Source organism: Lathamus discolor, chromosome 1 (genome assembly GCF_037157495.1).
Source record: "Lathamus discolor isolate bLatDis1 chromosome 1, bLatDis1.hap1, whole genome shotgun sequence".
Lineage (NCBI taxonomy): Eukaryota > Metazoa > Chordata > Aves > Psittaciformes > Psittacidae > Lathamus > Lathamus discolor.
The window spans coordinates 58,306,296-58,333,928 of NC_088884.1; the positions used below are offsets into that span (position 1 = coordinate 58,306,296).

Consider the following 27,633-nt stretch of genomic DNA (forward strand, 5'->3'; position numbering starts at 1 on the left):
TTGAACATAAATTATTCTTCCACCAGAACATGACCAATTCTCAGTCTTCAACTGATGCAGAAGGCAGACTGAAAAATGTGTTTGTTTCAGCCAAAGAAGACTTCTATTTCTTAAAATTTTTATTTGGTCTAACTATAGATAAGCAAAAGGAAATACATTCTCACAAACAGAAGTGGACTACCAACAGTAATCCATGCTAGCACCCACTCTTCTTTTTACATGTTATGGATTGGTACATTGACAAATAGATGAATTTCTACCTTAAAAAGCAGCTGGGTACAGGAAACACACACTCTAGAAGCAAGTCAAAAAGTAGGAACAAACAGAAGCCATTTATATGGAGAAACTCCAGATATGGCATTCATTACAGATCACCAGTTTCCTACCAGAAAGAAAGCCTGTCTCCAACAACATTTAGCTCCAGAGTATTACATTTAAATTCACAGAGAATCACAGAGAATCCCAAGGGTTGGAAGGGACCTCAAAAGATCATCTAGTCCAACCCCCCTGCAAGAGCAGGGTAACCTACAGTACATCACACAGGAACTTGTCCAGGCGGGCCTTGAATATCTCCAGTGTAGGAGACTCCACAACCCCCCTGGGCAGCCTGTTCCAGTGCTCTGTCACTCTTACAGTAAAGAAGTTCTTCCTGATGTTAACGTGGAACTTCCTATGTTTCAGTTTACACCCATTGCCCCTTGTCCTATCACTGGATATCACTGAAAAAAGCCTAGCTCCATCATCCTGACACCCACCCTTTACATATTTGTAAACACTGATGAGGTCACCCCTCAGTCTCCTCCAAGCTAAAGAGACCCAGCTCCCTCAGCCTCTCCTCATAAGGGAGGTGTTCCACTCCCCCAATCATCTTTGTGGCTTTGCGTTGGACTCTTCAGTGAACCTAGAAGAAAAAAGGCTTCTGGGAGCAACATCACTGGCAAACTTCACATTTTAATGGACTTGGCTCCTTCTCTCTTTGCAATGCTCCTAGTTCTTTCACACAGCTACAAGTGTCAAAAAACACGCAAGTAGCATCACACGGTTCATAGGCACAGATGTGCTGACAGGTTGCCAAATGCCAGCCTTTGCACTGGGTCAGGGATTAAGCTGTGACTATCCAGCTTCCCCCCTCAGCAGCACTACTTTGGGTTCTTCATTTACCTACTAGCTGATTCTCATGAGGATAAAAAAGGGAGTATAACACTATTTATGATACCCATATTTCTCTTGCAAATTTTATTTAAACTGGCTAATGGATATAAATGCTGGAGGAAGTAGAGTACGGGAGAGAGGGAGGAACAACACAGCTGGGATAGCATGACCATAGAAAACCTGAAAGATGTATTAAGCTCACAGAAAACAAACCAATTGACTGTATTTTCTGTTTTCTCCTAGTACCCAAGATCACTGAAATGATTCCATTTTGACATTCTTCTGAAGAGCTGAATTATCAACATATTAACAACCATCTGACATGAAAGAGAAGAATCCTAAGCTGTATCAACAGAAGCATAGCCTGTAGGTCAAGGAAAGTAATTATTTTCCTCGGTATTCATCTGACAGCCACCTACTCAAGGGGCTGAAGCTATGCCACACAAAGAGAAGGAACTGGGGGGTTCTATCCTGGAGAGGCGGCGGCTTCAGGAAAACCTGATGTCAACCTTCAGTACCTACAAAGAGGTTACTAAGATGACACAGCTGCTGTCCTGACTCGGCTTCACAGTAGTTTAAATAGACAAAATATTGGAAATGAAACTGAGAAGTTTCTGGCTGTACACAAAGAAAAAAATTTTTTACAATGAAGATACAGCACAGGTTGCCCACAGACACTGTGGGCTCTGCATCCTGGAGGTTTTCAAGACTTGTCCAGAAAAGCCCCAAGCAACCTGCTCTGAATTCAGCTTTGAGCAGGAGGCTGGACTACAGACCTCCTGAAATCCCTTCCAGCCTGAATGACTGTGCTAGTCTAAGCCTTTTCCATCTCACTCCAACAAAAATGAAAGGGCTAAAACCATGAAAGAAGTGTAAGTCCATTCTTCACATCAGTTGAAGACCAGATTCTTTCTACCCTAATATGACCTTTCCTTGGTTATAAAGCTGGGAAAAGTTGTCAGAAACAGTTTATCAGAGTATGTAACAAACAGAAATAGTTCTAGAAAACATATGATTCTTGCCCACTGATGGAATAATCTTGCATATTCACTATCTCCACACAACAGAGAAATACTAAATTAATTTGTATTTTGGATGCCAGACTGTTCATATAATTTTGTTCCTATAAGCTCATGTAACTAGGAATTAATGCCTGAGAGTAAATAAAAAGGAATCCTCAACTGTACAAGCTAAGACAACTGTTTTTCTAGAGTAAAAGGTTAAGAATTTGTACAATCTAATATACTGAAGAAATATCTGGGCTGCCTGGGAAGAAAACAGAGGAATAAAAGTGAGGCGTAAAACTACATTTTATTAGGGAAAAAAAAAAGAGGGAAAGTATAAGCAACATGGTTAACCTACAGCAAAAGCTTGCTAGTGAACACAGTAACGTTTAATCAGCTTCAAGGTAAAAATGTTTTGTTATCTGCATTCAGGAGGACAAGAACTAATGGGCCTAACAAATATAATATTCACATTACACACTCATAAAATATGTTTAATGATGATGGTTAGTCAAGCACTGCAATACACTGAAACACAAGTCCCAAAGACTCCTGGATAATTCTCCAACATTGCAAGTCTCCACAAATGACCTGACAAATCTTAAAACCACGAACACTCTTAAGCAGCCCTGTTCTGGACAGGTGAATGATTATGACCCTTTGAATTCCTTCTGTCTCTAAGTCTGCATGACCTCATCAGACAGAAAATTTCTATAGCCCCAGAAGGAGTCAGGACAAAGGAGGAGTTTGCTTTGGTAGATGAGGATTGGGTTAGGGATCAGCTATGCAAACTGGACATCTGTAAATCGATGGGTCCGGATGGAATGCACCCACGGGTGCTGAGGGAGCTGGCGGAGGTCATTGCTAGGCCACTTTCCATCATCTTTGGTAAGTCGTGGGAAATGGGCGAGGTGCCTGAGGATTGGCGGATGGCAAAGGTCACACCAATCTATAAGAAGGGCAAGAAGGAGGACCCGGGTAATTATAGACCGGTCAGCCTTACCTCCATCCCTGGAAAGATGATGGAACAACTTATTCTTGACTCCATCACTAGGCATATCAAGGATGAGGGGGTCATTAAGAACAGCCAACATGGTTTTATGAGGGGGAAGTCATGTATGACCAACCTTATAGCCTTCTATGAGGAAGTGACTAGGTGGAGGGATGATGGTAGAGCGGTAGATGTGGTTTTTCTTGATTTCAGTAAGGCATTTGATACTGTCTCCCACAGCATCCTCATAGATAAGCTAAGGAAGTGTGGGCTTGACGATCAAGTAGTGAGGTGGATCGAGAACTGGTTGAAAGGAAGAAGGCAGAGAGTTGTGGTCAATGGCGCAGAATCTAGCTGGAGGTCTGTGACTAGTGGAGTTCCTCAGGGGTCGGTGCTGGGACCGGTGCTGTTTAATATTTTCATCAATGACCTGGATGAGGGAACTGAGTGCACCCTCAGCAAGTTTGCTGATGACACAAAACTGGGAGGAGTGGCTGACACACCAGAGGACTGTGCTGCCATTCAGCGAGACCTGGACAGGCTGGAGAGTTGGGCGGGGAGAAACTTGATGAAATTTAACAAGGGCAAGTGTAGAGTCTTGCATCTGGGGAAGAACAACCCCATGTACCAGTACAGGTTGGGGGTTGACCTGCTGGAAAGTAGTGAAGGGGAAAGGGACCTGGGGGTCCTGGTGGATAGGAGGATGACCATGAGCCAGCAATGTGCTCTTGTGGCTAAGAAGGCAAATGGCATCTTAGGGTGCATTAGAAAGGGAGTGGTTAGTAGGTCAAGAGAGGTTCTCCTCCCCCTCTACTCAGCCTTGGTGAGGCCGCATCTGGAATATTGTGTCCAGTTCTGGGCCCCTCTGTTCAAGAAGGACAGGGAATTGCTTGAAGGAGTCCAGCGCAGAGCCACAAAGATGATTAAGGGAGTGGAACATCTCCCTTATGAGGAGAGGCTGAGGGAGCTGGGTCTCTTTAGCTTGCAAAAGAGGAGACTGAGGGGTGACCTCATCAATGTTTACAAATATGTGAAGGGTAGGCGTCAGGATGATGGAGCTAGGCTTTTTTCAGTGATATCCAGTGATAGGACAAGGGGCAATGGGTGTAAACTGAAACATAGGAAGTTCCACGTTAACATCAGGAAGAACTTCTTTACTGTAAGAGTGACAGAGCACTGGAACAGGCTGCCCAGGGGGGTTGTGGAGTCTCCTACACTGGAGATATTCAAGGCCCGCCTGGACAAGTTCCTGTGTGATGTACTGTAGGTTACCCTGCTCTTGCAGGGGGGTTGGACTAGATGATCTTTTTAGGTCCCTTCCAACCCTTGGGATTCTGTGATTCTGTGATCATACTAAAATAAATCATGCCAAAGAAAAGTGATGCAGTGAAATACACACTGGGAATTTGCTGCCCGACTTTGGTCATCACTGAAGATACATTTAAGTCTTACTCCTTCTGAATGTACAGATGTGGACTACATAGTGACTGTGTGATAAGAAATACATACTTAAGGCTCTGCCACCAAACAGGCTGACCAAAAAGAGTCAATTTTCCTGCAAGACCTGCTCAACAAGGTAACATGATTAGTAATTAAAACATCTGGGCAGAATCCAAGCATTCACAAGAGTAGGAATAGATCAACTGGTCAGGTTCACAAACAGGCTCCTCTGCAGCTATGATGATACTGAAAAATGTTATTTCATATTTTTAATTTCTGAGTCTCAGTTTGGGGCTTGGTTCTGTTTTATTTTTCAGGTTTTCCAAGCAGCAGAAGTGATAGGAGATACACAGTAGATTCTACTTCAAAAGACAAAAGTACACTTTAGTCCCTTTGTGCTAGTGGATTCCTAGGTCCACTGCAGACTACAGGCACTTTGGCTTAGAACAGAGGCAGCTGTGGCTTGCGGCAATCAAGTCTGTTATTGGAGTTCACCACATCCTGCAGATCTACTGAAATACTTGTGGACAGAGGCTCCTTTCCCCAGGACATCACAGCAGACTTGCTTAGCTAGTTTGAGAGGTCCTTGCAACAGCGTGAATGACTTTGAGAGCTAAGAGAAATCTCTGTGACCATTTCAGTCAAGGCAACGTCTTCAGAATACTCTTTCACCTACTACACAGCTTAGGTAAGCATGTATTTAACATTTTAATGTTTGAAATGCAGAAATAATGGCAACAAAACTGGTTGCTCTGCTACACTGATTTCAAATATATTGTCCTCTTTCAGCATTATTTCCTGGAGAGACATGAGGTTTATTTCAACTCTCCCACAAAAGGTGACCCTTGCCTCTTTCTAAGACATAAAAGAAGGTAATTAAAAAAATTATCTTAGAATCTAATAGTGGGATTCCTTTATGATGTCCTAAAATTCTCTGAAAAGAATTGGTTTAGAAGATGTCTGTTGGTCTTACTGAGAGGGGAGGGAAGAGAACAGAAGAGAACGTGAAGGTACCAAGCACACAGTTAGGACTAAGTCAAAACAAGTGGAAGCTAGAATGTCCAGATACTGGGAGAGTGTTACAAGTCATCTCAGTTTTTGAGTAATATTTTCCATTAGTTTATCCAAGAACAAAACATAAGTTTCCAGCCACTGAGATGATAAGCACTTCAAAATTCAAGAGACAGTAATACAATTGGCTCATTTGTTTTTTAAACAGTTTAGCTTTCATCATTCATTATTTACAGTTCTTGAAACAGAGGCTACTTTTAACAAACAGATGCTGCTATGAGGAGCAGGCTCTTAGGTCTTTTTAAGTTTAGATCTGCTACTTAACATGGATAAAATATGGTCCAACACAAGATAGATTTTGCTTGAAACACATTTGCTAGTATAGTCTTTGCCTATCCTGGCAGCAGCAGTAAGAGAAAAGCACCATTCAGTATTAAACTCTTGCTTTATACAAATTCATGTCAGAGTATGTTCCTCTACTTCTAGTCACTCGCTATCTTATCCACTAAACCTAATAACTGGATAGTCTTACTTGCTGATTTCAAATCATTGCTATAAAAGAGGTTCTTTTAATTTTTTTTCTTTCATCAAAACAGGAAATAAAATTAAAGGAAACTAAGTATAAGAATTAGCTACATGACTGGAACGGGGCTGAGGAAACAACTTATACAAGATCATCATCAGAATTTCAGAATTGTATTTCGTTCCAAAACACAGTGAAAAATGAAGACTTGAAATTACTCCAAAGTTCTGAAAAAATACAGAGATATGGTTGGGTAAGTCAGACAAATAATTTCAGCTGTTTTAATCACTACTGCAATAGGAAGTTCCACGTCATTCTGCCAAGCTGCCACTGTTTTTCATGGCTACAGTATTTTTGTCTTCCACGTTAAGCTTAACAAAGCATTTTAAGCATCTCTATTAAAATGAGGGCCTTTGTTTTGTGGGTTGTGTCTATCAGGGGTTTGGTTTGGTTTTTGTTTGGGCTTTTTTTTTGGGGGGGGGGAGAGTGTTTTGTTGTTTTGCTTTTGTTTGGTTTGTTTTTCTTTTCAGTTTTAACATTTTATATTATGTTGGTACAGCTTTTCTTCTGGAATAAAATTCCAGGCATTCCATAAAATATACTAATTTTCAAAATCATTCACATTGACAGAAAAATAATTACCACAAATTTTTCTGTTGAAGATTTCCTCATTACTGTTCTACACATGATCACACACTCTTCTAATCACAAATCAACACAACAGTCTTGTGACCCTCTAGTAACCTCTTCATTCTACTGCTCATGCCAACTTTGGTACTTACTTCATTTCTCTCCTAACAGTCTACACACCTGACTTGCTGTTACCTTTCTTCAACATTCCAATTGTTCCTTGAAACCCAGTTCAACCGAAGCATCCCTGAAAACCATCAACAGCTTACAACTTAGAGTGAGTGGGAATGGAAAAGGAGAAAAAGCAATTCAAATTCATACCCTCTTTCGATGAATACACACGATCACTGAGGCCACATGTCATCACTCTCCCACATTACTATTGTATTTCAAAACCGTTTCCACTCCCAACATCAAGGACTTCAACTCTTCCTTGGAAACTTCTGAATTAAGCAAGCAAAAATAAATTCTAGCCAGATGCTCTGTCCTCTAACGATAATTTTTGTTGTGTCCAGCATTACTTTGCATTCTCCTTGTACTTCACTTTGAACCAAGGGTTTAAAAAAAACCCTAATTCAATGCCAGACATATAAATTCATCTGTTACAAAGATATAAACACACAATACTCAAGGGAAAAAATGTGTGAGAAAAGATCTAGTAGGATTTTGAAACATAGGAGTGATTTGTGCTAGTAACTGCTGCACTTCAGGGTAAAATTTTGCAGCTAAATACAACAGAATTGCACACAGTGAACTGCAGCACTGTCAGACCCTAGGACTAAAAACAAAGTACCACAACCACCCAAGTGGTGGCAGGTTCCCATAGTTCCCCAGAGTTTCCTACTTAAATTATGTGGCTTCAATAGTGGTAATTATTTTTAAGGAACTGTAAAGAATAAGTTATTGTATCTATTTATATTACCCAAAGTTCACAGCCAAGGAAGGGTGGAAGGAAGTAAAAAAGAAAGCTAGCAGGCTGGAAGATTGGAAACAGCATGCTGATACTATTAATGACATTCACTATTTTATGTTTCCACATTCCCTTGTATGCAGAGCTTCCAAGATTTTAGTAACGGGTCAAAGAACAAACCATTAATTTTTTTTTGTACGTGTGTAAAGGACATGCACTATATTACATGTTAAGTATAAAACTATCTTTAATGATAATTAGATTTTTCATTAGGTTAGAGCACACTAAGTTTCGGCAAAGGAGTGTAAAATGCCTTTCTAGAACACTACAGAACTTGTAAATGGCAGGCTGCAGGACCTGGCTGACTACTAAAGCCAGAAGACAGTTTAATGCTGTTTGCTGCTTGGGTTTTAAATCAAGTCAGGGAAGCCTTCAGAAGTCTGCACCCAGCCATACAACCCCATTGCTTAAGACCACCACACATAATACTCCTCACTGTGCAATGCCTATTTCACACTCCATTATATATAAAATGCTACATTTTCCAAGAAACATATAAATAACAGAACTATGGTCCTTTTAAAATTAAAAACAAACAAACAAACAAACCAGATCTTGCAATTACAATAATTGCTTTGTTTCAGGAGTAACAGATGTGGTCTCAGTTTACTGCAGAGCAATACATACAGCCTACTGGGGTAGGTTTCAAAGGAGGCTAATGCAGGTGCAAATCTAGTCTTGCACTGGGAAACAAGCTTTAGACATACAGTATTCTGCTGAGACTGATTCTTATCACCTTCCCAGTAATTTTTCTCCTTTATGATACCTTCGAGTCATGGAGTATTCTTCATCCAAAATACAACAGCTAGCACATCATTTCAAATAGAAAGCAAAGCAAGTACATTTCTTTCATTTTTCAGAACTAATTCATTGGCTCTCTTTTTATTTTATAATCCTGTACAAACTATCAATCCTGGTCTAAGCAGTTCCCTGTAAAGCCTTTTCATTTCTTCTTCCAAGTTATTTTATAACCAAATTCAGTACAATTTTTATTTACTCAGTGCTCAGTACACAAATACATCCTGGCAACTTTCATCAGAACAGTCAGGAAAGGCAAGAGAAAGTTGAAGTGTTCAGCTCAACTTTATAATGAGGACTAGGTTCTTTTTAAATATTGATCAAACACCAAGCTCCTTTCAATCTACTTTCACAAGCTCTATATACTTGGCTATCAGTTTCTGCCCATACTACCTGAAAGAACAGTGATTAAAACCCATCACATTTACGTCATATGCAGCAATAACAGACTGACAGGTGCTGGAGTTCACATATTTAAGTTTCTTATGCATTTTCAGTATTACGCATCTGTAGAAAGCATCCATTGTAAAGTAAAACAAATTGTAAGCAGTGTTAAAAGAAATTACCATAGTTGAACAGAGTAGCTTCTGGTTCAGTTTAACCTCATTTACAAGTCAGATTGAATTTATTTCTTCATGACTGAACTAATGCCACAAACAACTACAGCAACATTTCTACTCAGAATAACTAGTCATGTATTTTATTAATAAAAAACTCTCATAGTTAAGAACTTTGCCTGAAGAAGGTACTCTCTTCAAGACAGAGTATCCCAGACAGACTAAATGATTTCTCCCATGCTGAAAACAAGCATTAAAAGAAAACAGACTTTCAGTGATATATTTAAAAGATCTCATAATATCAATGCAAGGGAAGCTGTGGCATGGGAGAAACACTCTTCAATGGAAAGGTATTCAGATGCATTAAGAGAGGTTTTATTCAAGTTAATAATCAGTAACATGATGTGTTTGTTATTCTCACTTTATGGCATTCTGCAATACAATGACTATTTCAATAAATGTAATTTATAAATTTGTTTGTAACTCAAATTTGATTTCTCACCAGCTGCGTCATATAAACTAGTAATTTAATGAAAGCTGGAGATGTACTAATGAAAGTGTTGTGAATTGCCAACCTCTTATGGAGCAGATAATGGCACTGTATAGTAATATAAAACTTGTAAAATATCAGTGTTAGGGAAGATTACAAACTAGCCTTTTCCATCATTTAAAGAAAAAAAGTATTGACTTGAGGTCTGTAAACCAGCATAGTTGCATTAAAGTATTATTCTTTATCAGCTTCAGTAAATAAATGGGGAAATCCCTGTGCATGCATACTATTTAAGCATTTGATGTTCCTCACTCTGCAGAACACAAAGGGTTTTACTTTGGTTTGGGGTCTTTTTTACAGCTCTTACATAAACAGAACCAAATCCCAAACAATTCCAGGATTTTGCTAGTAATGGTGTTTCATTTTTGATTATTAACTGAAAAAGAAATCTGAATCCTTTAACGACTGTTCATCATTCTTGATACTTGCAACCCTTTTGCTAATGTAACTGCAGTTAAAAATAACTGCTAGAGTGTTTTCCCACTGACAGCTGTTACAAAGTCTGATTCTGGTAGCATAGAATTTTCATAACTTTTCCATTATAGTTTTGGAAAATCCCAAACTGCCAAACCACAAAAGGACTCAGAAAACAAACCAGATTATACTCTAGGTTACAGTAGTGTAATAGTTCAGTACTTGGCCCCCTCCAGCAGTTATCTACAAACATACCAATATAAAAGAACAGAATAAATCCTTGCACCTTACACTACATCCCCATGACAGATGAGGAAATCAGTTATCAAATGACATGGTCCACTTGCTTCATAACCCAGCTCACCTGCACTCTGAAATGCTACTGCTGACTCTGAACCCCTAACCCCTGGAGCACCCTTTGACAAACAGATAAATGTAATACTTAACAAATCTCTCCTGCAGGTTGAGAGCTATCTGTATTTTAAAAACTATTTTTAATGAAAACAAACTACTGAAAAGGTTAGGAATTAGAGAATGTCATAAGGTTAATAGAGGAGCAGGGCACAGAAGCTTCAAAACCATGTGCTGCAACTCAAAAGGTCTGCAAATGAACTAGTAATGGGCTGTCAAAGGTTTACCTACACAAAACATCTTGAGGTGAAGGGTCTCCATGGCCAAGCCAATGGGACCCAAGGTCTACTTCCACTTACCATAATCAAAACAAGCACAAGAATCATTGCAAGAGATGCAGAACATAGGGAGGAAGTAAGGCGAAGAATCATCCACATCATCCTAACCACCCTACACCTGGCAGAGTTCAAGGCCAGGTTGAACGGGGCTTTGGGCAGCCTGGTCTAGTGGAAAGTGCCCCTGCCCATGGCAGACGGGGTGGAACTTTAATGTCCCTTCCAACACAAACCATTCTATGATTCTATGATCTTAGGTGAACAATACACTAGTTAGGTCTGAATGATGCAATAAATTTAGGTCCTTCCAAATCATTTCAGGAGAAATTTAGTTACAGCTTTTTACTTGCTGTCCTCACTAGTGACTGGCCCAGTCGTCATGTGGCACTGACTGTGTTTCTTCGCTGATCATCCATACTTAAAGAAAGTTGAGCAATTATTCCCTACATTTACCTAAACTCCTATTACGTGAAGAATACGTATTTTCTTTTAATGATTCACCAAGCATAACCTTTGCACAGGTTATGCAATGAGGGTAGTGAGACACTGGCACAGGTTGCCCAGAGAAGCTGACTGCCCCTTCCATGGCAGTGCTCAAGGCCAGGTTGAACAGGGCTTTGAGCAGCCTGGTCTAGTGGAAGGTGTCCCTGCCTGTGGCAGGGGGGTTGGAATTGGATGAGCTTTAATGAGCCTTCCAACCCATGATTCTATATACATACATACACACACATATATGCACACATACACAAACTGATCAGTTGCTATAATATACTACTGTGAGGGGCTTTTTGGGGAAAAATACAGAAGAGAGGTGTTACTTTTGGTGAAACTAACTGCATTGTACATCTTTAATTTACTAATCTTCCCATAAGCAGTGTTTAGATTGTATTACTAATATATAATGTGAAAGAGATTTTTAAATTGTCCCTTTCAAATAAATCTCTTAAGAATCATAACTTTCATTCCATTCCTGGCAGAAAAAAAAAAAAAAAAGTTGCATTGTTAAATTGGAATTTTTTATTATTATTATTTGTTTCACATGCGCTGTTAGATCTTCTTCATTGATGGCAAGATGTAGTTCATTGAGAGATGACAAAAGACAACATTAAAAAATGAGCTATGGAGCAGTCTTGATGATGTGCAAAGGAAAAAGAAAACACTGATACTTGAAAACATGACAAATTTTGTATAAACATAACTTATATGAATTTAGAGGCTGAAAAATTTACTTTACAAGTCAGTAGTACTTTTGAAAACTATGAGTGCCAAAAATGTGAGTCTTGAACAATGTACATAACCCACTGTGCAATGTAGATAAGATACAAACCATCAAGGCTATTTTGCAGTATTTTAAGATTCATTCTGCTTGTGTAACTGCAGAAATATAATTTTGTTGCTTTTAAGCATTACAAAAAAATTTAGATAGTTGCTTGTAAAGTAAAAACATTCAGTGTGCTTCATTTCAGTCTAATCATTTTTGAGGTGATATGCAATATTTCAGGTTGCTTTATTTTTTTCGAGTTGTTACAATCTAACTCATATTTCAAGTAAAATATTGAAACTGGACTTAATATGAGGAATAGCTCCATCTTGAAAAATAAAACTAGATCATAAAATAAATTAAGTATTGAGTTGCCTTCCTATTTGTGTGTGTGTGTGTGTGTGTGTGTGTGTGTGTTAGCCTTATGGTCTGCTTTGGTTTGACATGAATTTTACTGTGACAAAATAAGATGGATTTAGATTTTGGTCTAGACATTAATTACTGTTCTAGAGCACAGTTATAGAGCTCTGTGAATTCATACTGAAGTTGGCCACATTTCTGTTGACTTTTAGTTAGGGTAAACATTAACATTTACCTCCAAATAATTTTTTCCTTGTCTTTTCTAAGAATCATAGAATCACAGAATCATAGAATAGTTAGGGTTGGAAAGGACCTTAAGATCATCAAGTTCCAACCCCCCTGCCATGGGTAGGGGCACCTCACACTAAACCATGTCACCCAAGGCTCTGTCCAACCTGGCCTTGAACACCACCAGGGATGGAGCATTCACAACTTCCCTGGGCAACCCATTCCAGCGCATCACCACCCTTACAGTAAGAAACTTCCTCCTTATATCCAATCTAAACTTCCTCGGTTTAACCCGTTATCCTTTGTCCTATCACTCCAGACATTAATGAAAAGTCCCTCCCCAGCATCCCTATAGGCCCCCTTCAGGTACTGGAAGGCTGCTATGAGGTCTCCACGCAGCCTTCTCTTCTCCAGGTTGAACAGCTCCAACTTTCTCTTCCTTTCCTCAGAAAGGAAGCATACTGGGTGAGAAAGAAAGTTTAATGCTCCTACAATAGATCAACCTGGTGGCAGCTGACTGAGATTCTGATTCAATGCTTTTTCTCCTCTCACTTTCTGACCCACCATTACTGTCAACCTGTTCCTGCAGGCTTTTCTATAAAAGTGTCAACCTGTCCCTTTGAAAATCATCTTCAAAGAAAACAGTGTTTATTAATAAACTCCTATAGAAGTTTCCTTTGTTCTTAAAAAAAAAAAAAAAAAAAATAGTGACTTGTAGGTCTTGAGAATGTAAAAACAACCTAATTTTATGATTGCATTTATTTCGATACAAATTTCAGCTATTGAAATGTACCCTCCAGCTCTGTTCCTATGAGATTTTTTTTTTTTTTTAATTTAATGGATTTGCTAGGAAGAGTCCCTGTGCATGTGCAGGTTTCCTTTAATGAAGTTTTAATAACATGGTGTATACATCTACTTTGTGAAGAGTAATGAAGCTGTGCCTTAAAACAAGAACTCTCTCTAGTTTTCAGTTGCAGGTTTGACTTCATAAGCACAGACCTGTAATCAAATCAGTGATCTGTTGCAAGAAAGGCAAAAACGAATATAAATAAAGCTAAACAGAACATGTAAACTTTGATAAACAACTGGCTTAGTGCTTGAGGATATATATGCATGTCTTGTTTTGCATAATAAAATTTTAATGTAAATTGACCATATAAAAAGGATACATTTATTATGGATTTTTTAAAACAATATGTATGACAATTTTACAAATTTAAAAACTTAGAATTATGTTCATCATATATGGTTCACCTAGAAGCTGGGAATTTTACTTCCATAGTACCTGTAGTTGTTATTCCCAGACTGCAAGACATTTAGAGACACAAATACTCAAAAAAACCCTCTGGTAGTTGTAATTTAGAGGTAAATTAAGAAACGAGTATGCAGTCTCCTTATGTATAGCTTCATGTATCATCTCGCTCAATAGCCTGAGGCACTAGCAAGCTTTCAGCATGAAATTTAGGGCTAGAGCATGCATACCTGAGTTATTGTATATCATGCATACTAAATATATGGCTTTTATAGTCATATAAATCACAACATCAGGATTCTTGTGTTTTCTAAATGTAAAGTTGATCTTAATCTCACCAAGGTGGCTAAATTTATCTTAATAAGAGAATGTGATCCTGTGCAAAGGTTATGCTTGGTGAATCATTAAAAGAAAATACGTATTCTTCAGGCAATAGAGTTTAGGTAAATGTAGGGAATAATTGCTCAACTTTCCTTAAGTATGGATCATCAGCAAAGAAACACAGTCAGTGCCACATGAAGACTGGGCCAGTCACTAGTGAGGACAGCAAGTAAAAAGCGTTAGGAACCGTTTTGAGTCCTGAGGGCAGGTTGCAGAGATTGGCACACCTCACATCAGCATGACAGCGTTCTCTTTTATAGACTTTTCTTCTTCCACCTTAATCTTACCCCACAAAATAAAAATCACAGAACCACCTTCCCATACCTCTCTTTGGGAAGAGCCTATAGCCTACACCCTATACCCAGCCATTCCCAAGTGTTGTCCAAAAGAGTGCTAGTTGTTATGAGCCAACAGCTCTTGGGACCATCCAAAAAGTACAGCAAAAACCATCAACCACAAGCCCAGCATCCCTGCTCTGCATCTCTTACTAATGCAATTAAAAGTTCTCCTGAAATGATTTGGAATGACCTAAGTTTGTTGCATCATTCAGACCTAACTAGTGTATTGTTCACCTAAGATCATAGAATCATAGAATGGAGTGGCTTGGGAGTGACATTAAAGCTCACCCAGTCACAAATCCCCTCCCACAGGCAGAGACACCTTCCACTAGACCAGGCTGCCCAAAGCCCCGTTCAGCCTGGCCTTGAACACTGCCAGGGATGGGGCAGCCACAGCTTCTCTGGACAACCTGTGCCAGTGCCTCACCACCCTCATTATAAAAAATATTTTCCTTATGTCCAATCTAAAGCTCCCCTCTTTCAGTTTGAAACTGTCACCTCTTGTCTTTTCACTAAATTACATACAGCAAACCAGAAAATAGTTAATTTCTACTGGTTATCAACTCCCCAGTTCCCTACATTTACGGAAAATACTCAGTTTCATAAATTATAACAATGAACAATAAGAAAAGAACACCATCTTGACAGGAAGACTGTATTTGCAGTTTCAGTACAAGTGTGTCCATTGGTGCTCAATGTACATATGAAACAAAGTAGAGCTCTCTTCTGTACATCCTCAAATCACTAAACTTTTACACCTACAGGACATTTATGATAACCCACCAGATTGATTATACATCAGTTATTACACGGAACTTAAATCTTACTTTATCTTGTGAAGAATAACTTTGGTCAAAACTAACCATTAGTTGTGCATCACAACTGCCAGTAGTTTTTATGCCTATTTTAGCCATTCGTTTTCCCCCAAACCTAAAGGAATGGCAAAAGCAGTGCACTTTAGAATTTTGTACTGTGAAGATGCATCCATCTGTATCAGTGTCTGGAAGGTGGATAAACATATGTGCAGTGCTATTGTCTATTCAGTTACTCTCTCTCATACCAAATCCATGGGGATCCTCCACCTGAATACACACTGATTATTAGCAAGCACTTAATCTTACCCTAACAAGTGATAACCTTATGAGCAAGAAGAAAAATCACACTGGAGGCACAGATTTCTTCTTACAGAGGTGCTTAGCATTGGGATATGTGATGGAAGCAATCTTGCTAGCAGTGTCTAATCAACTAAAGGTTTAACACACACAGTCAAGCCATCAACTTGGCTTTTGAAAATTTAGCTAATTCTGCATTTCAAAACAGCAGAAGACAAATCTTGGTACTCTGACTTTCAGTGGTTCAGATCATTTGACATAGTACTTTTGATGTTGCTCCCACTGCTACAATATCTAAATATAGGCAGTGCTCCATTCAAGGAACTTGAACTAAAACCCAGTTGTTTTCCCAGTGTCTTTACTAGATCTATCGTCAATGTCCTTTCAAAATCCCTCCCATAAACCACTTCTGACATAACAATCTGAAGAAGTCTGACTGACCGCAATTACGGTGTGTGAACTTGGGAGAGATGCAGTTTTAAACATTTAAATGCTAATGAGACTATTTGTTACCTTTGCCACTTCTTTACAGAAACAACAAGCTTTTTTGATTAAAGCATAAAACAATTTCAAAAAGCACAGTTAATGTGAATTGCCAAAACAAAGGTAGACTGTAAAAGAAATATTGTCTGTTCTCCCTCAAAACACAGACAGAAGATCCTCCTTATTTATAAAGTCCTTAAACAATGCGATAACTGAGATATTTTTCTAAAATCTCCTTAAAGAATACAAGAAGTTCTCCTCACTTGTTCTACTACTGTGTAGGCAAAGAAAGCATGAAAAGCTAAGTAGGTTTCTTTCAATCACTGGCCTTTGACATTAATAAGATGAGATAATCCATATTTAATAAAACAGTGCAAAAGTAATCACTAATAATTTTCCTATTATTGTAGCCCTCTCATAACATTTGGTCTCCTCAAAGAGCTCTGCATTTCAAGCAGAAAAGATAACTGAATGGAATCCTGCAAATAAAAGCCGAACAGGCTAAACCTTTGCGTACATGGACATGTGCACCCTCATTTATTCTCTTTCCCCCATTTCTACAGCCTTTCAAAATGAGACAATACAAATACTTTGATCCCCTTTGGTCACTGGCATCACCAAACTTTGCTCAAGCATTGCTATGCTGGAGAGCAAGAAGCAGAATACTGCAGGTCTAACAATTTAGAACAAACAGCATCACCCAATGGCAGAAATTCAGAACTGCAGATGACAGTCTGTGCTTGCTCCTTGCTAAGATACAAAGAAAAAACAGGAGAAAGTGAAAAAAAAAAAAAACAATCTGCAACTAGGGAAACCAATGCTCTCTATCTCTAGACTAAGTAGGTGCTCTGATACAGCCTCATGTGCTTAAACAGGAATGTCAGCAAACATTTTTCAGGGTTGGTGACAGAAGTTAAACTGGCTCAAAAGCACACAGGTGAATAGAACTGAAGGCTATTGATAAGGCAAAGCCAGGCTAAAGTGTGCAAGACAATTCACCTCTACTGAACCTAAAGATGGGCTGCCACATGAGTGCAGGGAATTAAGTAACTGAACTCCACTTTGATGAAACAGGAACCAAACACCAGACTTGTGTAAGCACATTTGTAAGCTTCTATTTAGCTTGATGCTTCTCTGATTTTGGTGGGAAAATTAATATCAGAGTTCAGTAGCATGTGTTCAGCATCCTGCTTGCTGACCACTGGTAAGGAAGCTTCCACCACCCCCTTCCACAAGCCTTCACATAAAGTCTCCTTTATGTTCTCCTCACCCTGGATGTAGCACAGAGTACCACTAAACCCGTAAGTTAGCACAGTAAATTCATCACAAAACGTAGAATATCACATATGTCATGCTCCATTATTTCCTCAACAAAAAACCCAAATAACTGCATGTAGGATGGCAGTTAAGGTAAGACAGGGAAACTCCAAGTTCACGCTGAGGTTAGAACAATGAAAAATGACACAGAAAGCTAATGAAATTCCTTGTTATGGTAATGGAAAATAGGTGTTGCTTGTATCTGACACCAGTAAAAGCAGAAAGAATTTGAATTAACAGCTCAGACCTGAGCTGGAGAAAAAGTATTCAGAAAGGCAGATATTTTCCTACATATGGTGGTCTTGCTTCCAACAATCAGCAGCACTGACAATAAGTAGGAAACACAAATTTCCTGCCTGCAATACAGGGCTCAGTACATCTTCCAAGACCCTTTAAAAAAGAAAAAAATTATTAGCCACATCAGAAGGTGGTTATTTTAGTAATGGTTTTCATAACAGTGAGTACCCCCCCAAAATTAAGTTCTTCACCAGCTAATAAACTAGTGAGAAACATTTTTGGTTGATATAGTGCTCTTCACTTAACTGAGAAGGGTATATGGAACAACAACAAAAAAATTCCGAGTATCTCAGAATATTTTGCAAGCCACTGGAACTTTAACATCCCTTGTCTTACTGAAGCATTTAAATACAAGCTGGAAAAAAGAAAAACAAAGCTGTCACAACTCCCAGACTCCTTTTCCTAGATGCTAGGCCACATCATCTCCCATTGTTACAGGCCTCAAAATATATACCTGGACAAAGAAATCACAAAGCTGATTGAGACTGCTGAGGAAAGCAAAGACATTTTCAGATTTCAGTGGACTTTAAACTAGGGTATTTGCCCAAAAGATGCTGGGGCTATTCTTGAAGAGAGAAAACACCTGCAAAGTCCAGGAGAACACTCCTCTGTTTTACAAAGGAGGTAACACGCCAAGAACCCACCTGTGATATCCACAGCACAGCTGCAATCCCTCATTATATGATTCACCCTGTGTTAACAGAAATTACTCCAAGCAGCGATGACTACCACACAATATACATTTCAAGCAAGTACTATGTCAGGTCATTCTGCAAATGTATAAGACTAAAAAGCCTGCTACAGCACAAAATACTCTCTGCTGAACACCAAGCTTATACACATGGTAGACATGAATTGGTAACTACTATTCAGTCAACTGGGCCAGGAAAAGTTTCAGGAATCTCTGAAAATTCTTCCATATAAAGGCAAATACCTTACCTTTTTTCCATTTCAGTCTGGCTTAAAATGAGCATTTTCATATGAGCTACTCCTCCCTAGGCAAATTAAACACTATAGATGCATTTTCAATACTTAGAATAAGTTTACTGTGAGTTTGAAAAAGGTCTGGAAATGGCTGTTTGACAACAGCGTGCTGAGCTTTGCTTTAAAAAGGGCTAGAGTCCTGTGCTGTGCTGCAATGGTAACAGAGTTCAACACCAAACAGGGTTCAAAAACCATCCAGAGCCAAAAACAGGCCAACAAGCCTATAAGTTGGTACTGACTATGGAAAGGTATGCAGAGCCAGCTTGTTTTAATTCTGAATGTTAGAAGACATCTAGTCATCTTACTCTCTTCTATCTTCCCTTTTCACTATAAATCAAACCAATTAATTTCTAGAGCTATCCAACATCTCAATTTAAAAGACTGAACTTCACAAGATAATCTTCCTCTCACGGCCTTCCTTTTACTCCAAAATACCCAAGTCCTGTTCTTGCTTTTGGTAAATGTATGCTGCATAGAATCATTCTACAGACATCTTCACATTGGCAGAAGCAAATGTAGTTTACACTTATGTATATTCAAGGTTTGGTCAGAATTTCAGCCTATGATTCATGAGAACATAATAATAAACAGATGGATCTTTATACCCCTTTATCTGTTAGAAGGCAATTATAGTAATCCTCCACATGAAGCAGGCCAGTAACATACAAGAAAAGAAGTATGGTACTGTGCATATGTCAGCCTTCACTTAATCACTGAGGATATCCAGACAATCAATATGTGAAGATACCTCTTATGTAGTGTGCAATTTAAATATCAAATGGAAGCTGTCTAAAATAAAAGCTTTAGAAAAAACAAAAAATAGCTTATGCATTACTAAAATTACCTTTAATATGAAACTTTGACTGTATCTAACTGCATCTAAGTTCTTTGCAAGAGAAAACTTCAAGTGAAACTGGTCAAACTGGACCAGTCACAAGGAATGACTTGATCAACTCTACCAATTGCCAAAAATTGGTAATAGGAATAGGAGCAAGACAAGAGGGAACATTAACTTGTTGCCTATAAAGGGGCAGCACAACATAATAGTTTGGGGTTATTCTCTAACAACAAATCAATCACACTGTTCTAAAAAAAATTCAGCACTTCATAAACAATACTGCAGTGGGCATGTATCTCTGACCTAAGGTAAAAAAAAAATCCACATCAACCCTTTAATATTCACAGTGTCCCACCACTTGGAGATCTTGCAATTCTTTTCTATTTAACAATCTCCAGCACTTTGAAGAAAATCTTGGAACATCATTAATCAATTGTGACAGAACAGAAAACTAAAATAAAATCCATATGAGACCAAGACTAGAGACAGTTACCTTGGATGTCAGAACAGATGCTTTTAAAGACACTCTTGAACCAGAGATACTTTTCTACTTGGAGTAAGTCTATACCAGTTAGGTAGATATCTTGTTTCCCCAGCAAAAACCTAGGTTTTTAAAGCACTTCTCTGAGAAAGCCCATTTTAAGCTTTATTGCTGACTTTTACAGTGCTATACCTAGACAAAACTTACCCATTAAAGGGCTCAGTCCTGCAACTCCCTGAATGCTTTGTCCTTAGCTAGCAAAGCATTAAAACATACAGACAGGCACAACATTAGAACAGCCCCATTCAAACAGTGGAACCATGCAGAACTTTGCAGTTAGCTGTGAAGGAGCTCACAACTTTGGATCATCCATATCCACAAGGCTCAACTCGTAAATGAAGAATCTTGCCCATTTTTGGCTTATGTTTAAAATTAGGAAAATATGATAACCACAATTATGTAGGTTTCTAATGAAGAAAGCAAAGCAGTTTATTTCTCCTCCCTCTCTCAACAGCACACAGATAAATGTGGGATGCTGTTCACTGCAAGTAACTCAAATCCTGCCATGCCAGGAAGAATGTAATTACTTTAAAAAGTTAAACTAATCCCAAACAAACAAACAAAGAAAAACCCCCAATAACCCAGAAACTGGATAAACTCCTAGAGTCTTTCTGAAAACCTCTGGCAAGAAAAAGCCAATTGTTAAATAAAACAAAGTATTTGTCTTTAGTTTGAAATTTTCTATTTTATAATCACTGCAGCAAGAAGACTAAGTTAAGGAGCCAAACGGTGACAATTTTATCTATGGGTGCTGGCACCTTTTTCTAACTGTATTCTAACTGGATTCATTACACACCCTGCCCCAGTGAAAAAGAGAATGAAAAACCAAATTCCAAACAAGTCAAATCTTGTTTATACTTTCAGGCAGAACAGTCTTCAAATTAGGGAGCTAGTCTCATATAGAGCAATTTGGCTTAGATATATATATAAAAATATCAAAGTTACGGTAATCACATAAAACAGTACCCAGATGTTTTATTTGCTACTTTATTCTGTAGAAACTTCCACCCCATCACCACCTTTTCTCCCAGAACACTTTCTCAAGCCTGCAGTGGCAAACCCCAACATAATTACATTAGAGAAAGCATTGCTGCCACCTCAAATAAAAAGCAGGCACGTAAAAAAAATTCCTTCATAAATTGTTCACCTCATTAGAGTGATTCCATTTTGGTAGGAAGGTGCCAGTACCAAAGACAACCCTATATTTCATTTTATTCCTCTATATAAACAGAGCAACTTTATCAAAGAAACATACACTGAATTCAGAGACTAATCATAGAATCATAGAATAGTTAGGGTTGGAAAGGACCTCAAGATCATCTAGTTCCAACCCCCCTGCCATGGACAGGGACACCTCACACTAAACCATCCCACACAAGGCTTCATCCAACCTGGCCTTGAACACTGCCAGTGATATCCTATCATTGGGTCCATCGGCATCTCTAGTGTCTAAAATGCCCTTAGCCTAAGGGTATGGATTGCTTTCTTTACCTGAAGGCATCAGTTTTGCTTTAAACAGGCTGATTAAGAGACATCTCAAAGATACACTTGTGCACATTCACTATTCTGGAGAGCACAGAGGTCTCTCAGCATGTATCAAACTATCCCCAGCATACTAAATGTATTGCTAGAGTAAGCAAGTAGCAATAAACTACCTACCCTATCAGTAACAAGAGTCACTTAAAGACAGCAAAGCCAATGCAAACATATTACAGCACCAAACCCAAGTTGAGTGCTTTGTTCTAAGTTAGGCTTAACTTTGCATTCAGAAACATCAAAATTTTCCCTTCAGGATCCCTCTTAAAAGGCAACAGTGCAGTCTGATCTCAGCAGGCACATGTTCTGCCAGTTGGCTGCTCCCATGCTGCAAGTAACACAGCTCATGTCTCACATCTAGCTTGTACCAGACAACACTGCACCCTTCAGTAATAGTTTTCACAGGATAGAACCCTCAGGCAATTCAGACTCCCCCGTTTGATCTCAGAGGTAATAGTGAACACTAAAGTGAATAGTGAATAAAGACTGCAATTAAACTTCGCCAAGCTTTCTACTTCCTTTCAATCCCCTATTTATGTACTCCAGCAAGGTTGTGTGATTCAAGTCGATCTAATTCCTCTCTTTACAACAGAGGAGGGGAAACAATGCAGAATAAGGTCTATGTTATTTCATTCCTTACTCAAGTACTGATGACACTTGCAATTAAATCAAGTATTTTAAACAAGTCATACTGCATAAACGCCTCACAACATAAACAATACTTTTAGGGAAAGGTAATAAGTTTGTGCAGAGTAATGCTGTTTGTCACAGCAAGGCAGAGATCAGTCATCTCACCTTCCAGTATACACTGCTGTAAATGAGCAAAGAAAGAGAGGTGCAGGTTAATTGCTGTGACATATTTTGTATTATTTGAATATTTAAGAAAAACATACAATGTGTATTTGTGAAAGAAACATAACAAAATAACAAAATACAGGATCACATCACATGCATGACAATAACTCTTTACAGCTTTTGCTTCTATAGAGACAGACAGCACAGGAGAATTGCACATCAGATGAAGGCTTCTGGCAGGTTCAGCACAGAAGTAGCTCAACATTTGGTGTCCTAAGTACAACACTTATTTTTATTTCTCTCCTCTTTATGCAAAAGTGTGCACATCTAAAGACATGCATGTACCAAACATTTATCAGTCTAATATTAACATTTTATCAGACATTCTTCTTACAAATACCAAGCCATCCAGCCTCACAAAACATGCAAGTGGGCAGTAAGCCTGGCAAGACCCATTTTAATAACTGCATCTCAGTATACAACTTAAATGTCTGTCTACTCCTTTATATCTTAAGAACTTGTCACAATAGTAAATATCACATAGTAAATAAAACTATGAGGAAAATAAGATGCAAAGAATGTATTGCTGATGCTAACACAGTACAAGCTAAAGAATGCTTTTTAGAAAAACGATATAAAACAGAAAGCGAAGAAGCAATAAAGCACTCTATTTCTCCATTTCAAAGCATCACAAGATTTTTCACCACTGCCCACAAACCAGTGCACTAATCCCTTGCAATCACTGTTCTCATTGCAGGTGGAAACCATAAACAGAGATGGTGAAGTAGCCTTACAGAGCAATTATCCTTCTACTTCAGGCATTCTGTTGCTTTAACTGTCACTAATGTCCCACGCAGTAGGACTTCACCACTGTACTTCAGCAGACATGTGGTGCATGAAACATAGGCTGCAGAGAACAGGCAGGTAGTCACTCAACTCTTGAAGAAGCTCCTCAAGATAGTGATGCAACTCTGTCCACGTAGGGCGCTTAGCTCAAGTCACCCCTGGGGTCCAATGGCTTTGGGGACTACTCATGTTTTCAGAATAGGTCAGGCAGACCAACACCAAGCTTTAAGGTTGTATTATAAAATTAGGGGCTATATTTTTTATTATTTATTAGTAGTAGTACACAATTATTCAATTTACTAATGCATTATCATTGTTACTGGGAAAAGAACACTAGGACTAGAAATTACACCAAAATATTAGAGAAAACAAGTGTAAAAGCCTCAGCTAGTTAGTCAGAATACTAGCAGTGCTGTTCAAAAGCCTTTGGTAAGTGCCCTCTCATGCCAAGCAACCAGCTAGACTGACTGCAGAGAAAGGCACTTTCCCAGCTTGTGCCTAGAATTCACACAAAGTCACACAAAAGCAATAGCCAACAGTAAAGCCCAAGTTCTCTCAGATGTGTTGGCCAGTATGCTTGTTACATAAAAATACAATCTACCCTGTATTACATTAATTTTGGCTGAATACAGAAAGTAAACTCTGTGTAAACCCAATAATGGATATAAAGTAAGATCTATATCGTGAGATACTACTCTAAAGAGAGGTTTGGGAACCCAGGAACTAACCCCACTTTCATTCAGTTCTAGCTCCAACTCATACACCACCTTGAGCAATTCACTCTCATCTCAAAACTTCATTTTTTTTCACTGTGCAATGATATGGGCTGCTTTCCCCTTCCTCCCAAGCATGTGTTTATGTGTGGAAATGGCCTTAAAAATGACAAGTGCATTTACCAGAACCAATTTAAATGTATGATATAAACTGAAGGTACAGACAGTGTATCATAGTATTGGCATTTCTAAAGTTTCAACCGCACTTGAATAATGTTCCATGATATCACACAAAAGAATCTTAAGTAATTTTCAAGACAGCATAAAGCAATAATATTTGCAGGCAGTTTAAGGCAAGTTAATACCCACCTTCCATTGGAAACACTAAGTCTGCTTGCCTAATTGCTCCAGGGGCCTTTGAAAATCCCAGCAAAAATGAACAATAAGCAGTAAATCAACCCTTCCAAATGAAAGCAACATCCTCCCCTCCACTATCATAAGGTATTCCACAAAAACGTATTTCAGTTACACAAACACATATTATACCATAACGGGTCAGACACTGAGGTATGCAAGAGTGATTAATAGTATTAATTTTTCAGAAATGTTAATATCTTTTATTATATTCTGTAATATGAATGGGGAAAGGGAGGATCATTATTGTATTTTCCATCTATATGCCCATATTATTAGCATTTGTCAAAGTGGGTAGCATTCCTCAGATTTTCTATTTCTCTACCCTGCAGAAAAATACCCAATGAAATAAGAGTGCTCCTCTCATACACTATGAAAATGCCCTGCTGCCATTATAAAAGTCTAATTTGGTAGATGCTGAAACAGTTGAAATCAGATTTGACAGCATCAGTACAAAAGAGTCTATTATTTTTGTAAAATGAAGTATTAATTAAAAAAAAACAAACACCAAAAATGAGGAAAAGAAGCTTCTAACAGGGATTGTTTTTTTTCAGTACTCAGTGTCTCAACAGCTCTTTGGCAACACAGAATCAGACTCCATGTATCTCATCATATGTAACTGCCTAAAGAATAACCAGTATTAATTATTGTATTTTTGGTACTTGCTGACATGGGCCTCTCTTGACATCATAAGAAGTGAAAATACTACTTTACTCCTTTATATACTCCTTTACTCCTTTGATACAGCCTTTCTTCCATGTTTTTCATTTTCCAGCCTAAAAATTACTTCCTTAACAGCAGGTGAAAACTTTGATTCAAATTATAAAGAAAGGAAAACAAACCCAGATTTCCCTGTTCAATTACAAACAGCAAGTAACAAAGGCTACTCAAGACCACGTCTTTCCAGGACAAGGCTGCCAGAAAAAAAGACAATTTAAGAGCAAGGGAAGATATGGGAATCAAGAGAAGGCTTCTCTAAAACAAGAAACTCACAAGGAAGAACTAGAGAAACAGAAACCCTTCACTAAGCTGAAACTCCTGTAATACTGCATGTGGTTGCTTAAACCAAAGAGTAAGATAACCTAATTGATTTTTGGAAGTGCTCAGACGAGCCATAAGACAACATCATTTCACGACTTCTTTTATTGCTGAAATTAGGTTAGTCTAGCAAGTCCTGGAGGAAAACCACATCTTTTATCACTCTAAGAAAAAAGGTTTTGTATTTAAAAACATGCTGTTGTTTCCTCTTTTTCCTCATTGTGGAAACAAAACTAATTTTCTATACAGAAATTCTAAAGATAAATGGTTCAAAGTGATTTGATGGAAACATACCTACATTTTTAAAGTGGCATGAAAAAATATAAGGGGAATGAGGGAAGAAGCATTAGATACTAATGCAAAGATTGAAAATTAAATTCATGCAACAATTCCCATCCATTTCCTTCAAAGTAAAGCTGAGCTTTAGTCTCAGATATTTTCTTTTCAAAGAAAGCATAAGTGTGAAAACAACAAAGGAATTCGTCACTGGACTGCATTCTATAGGACTAAAGTAAAAGACAGGCATACATTACATTGCTATTAAAAAGACAGCATATCTGTGCTAGTAATTCCTTTACATGACCAGTTCTATCCAATTTAGATCAACAACATATTTTCATCAGTAAAGTTACGGTCAGGCATACTCTTCTGTTCACATGTCATAGTTCTGCCAGAAAAAAGTATAAACTCACCTTGTCTTGGTTTTCCTTATTTTTGTAACACAAATTTCCAATCAAACGAATGAGATGAGATTTAAAATCCACAGCTGGATGCAAAACTTCTTCCTGCCCTGTCACAGCATGTGTGGCAGTAAATACGTTTACAGTCTGTTTCCCAGCAAGATGAGTTAATCGCAGGGTATCTACAGAAAACAACAATATTTAAATTAATTACCACATGAAAATTAGTATCACTTTGCACAAAACTCTACTACTAATTGTTAGGTTTGAAGTCAATCAACAGAATTTGAGATATTCAGCAATTCTGAAAATTTTTGTGATTTCTTAATTTGTGCCAGGATAACCATAAAAGGCCATCTCAAGGTCAGAAGGTGGTTTTGCATCCTTTTTACACATCTACATAGTTCAGACAGGAAGTCTGAAGGCTGGTGCTATCAGTCCCTACTTGAAGAGTTAGAATTTGCAGGCTGTTGATTCTGGCACCATAAATATCTTGCTAAACTCAAGGGTTTTTTAGAAAATTTCATTTAGCTAAAGCTTGTCACAACAACACATCCTAATCACAAAATTACTTTCTTCTCTCTTTTCCAACCCATCCTAGCTCTGTAGCATGAGAGGATTTTGAGTACAGATAGCACCTTGACACACCTTAACAAATCCTTCAGTGCTGTAATCTTGTCAGCTAAGAAATACTAATGTTCCTGTATGGCAAATGCTAGTTTATAGCAACTAGGATTTTTTCTACAACGCTCCAGGGAGAAATCAGGGAGAAAGGAAACTAAAATCTGTGAAAACATCCTACAAAGAGACCACACCTAGAAGAAAAGTTGAAATCACGTGAACACCTGAGAGCTCATATAGCTGGAGAAGCAAATTCACTGAAGGCTGCACCAATATTTCAAAATTAATAAGTATTTCCCCTCTAAGTGACCTGTAATACTAAAAAATGCCCTGTTATGCCACTGTCCCCAGGATTCTTCATGCAACTTACATTAGAACAATGAAGACCCAGCAAAACCAGGTTACAGAATAAGGTGGTAATTAACCCCTATACTCATTCTGCTCTAGATGTGGCAACATCCATAGCAGAATGAGCACTAGATTCCCTGGATTTAAATTAGAGGAACCATCATTTACAGTTTCACACCCAAATGGTTGATATAGGGAAGAAAAAAAAAATATCTCTGTGCTGACAAAGAGGTAACTACATTTTGGTAGATTTTTTAAATATGAAACTATACTAGGGCCTAGAGGCCTCCTGTATGATAGCTGCCACTTACAGTTGTTCATATTTTGAAATATGAAAAAAAAAACCCCAACCAAACAACACTCTCCTGATAGCCCCTAAAAATGTCATCATAAAAATTGGTTTTAACAAACTCTTCTTTCATAGAAATTAGTCTGGTTTTGTAAATTCATGAAATTTGTCAGTCTTGCATCCTTTTCATAGCATTTCACTTTGTGTGCTGCCTTGCCTTAAAGTCTTACTACTT

The 27,633-nt window shown here is 38.3% G+C and overlaps 1 protein-coding gene across 3 annotated transcripts in view; it reads right to left on the reverse strand.

Annotated features, from left to right (window-relative positions):
* ATXN10 (ataxin 10) overlaps positions 1-27,633 on the reverse strand; it is a 103,546-nt gene that overhangs the window by 21,885 nt on the left and 54,028 nt on the right. For all 3 annotated transcript variants that reach the window (XM_065672791.1, XM_065672780.1, XM_065672798.1), the window contains one exon: positions 26,153-26,322. In XM_065672791.1, the coding sequence (XP_065528863.1) occupies positions 26,153-26,322 (170 nt within the window). The remainder of the gene's footprint in view (positions 1-26,152; positions 26,323-27,633) is intronic.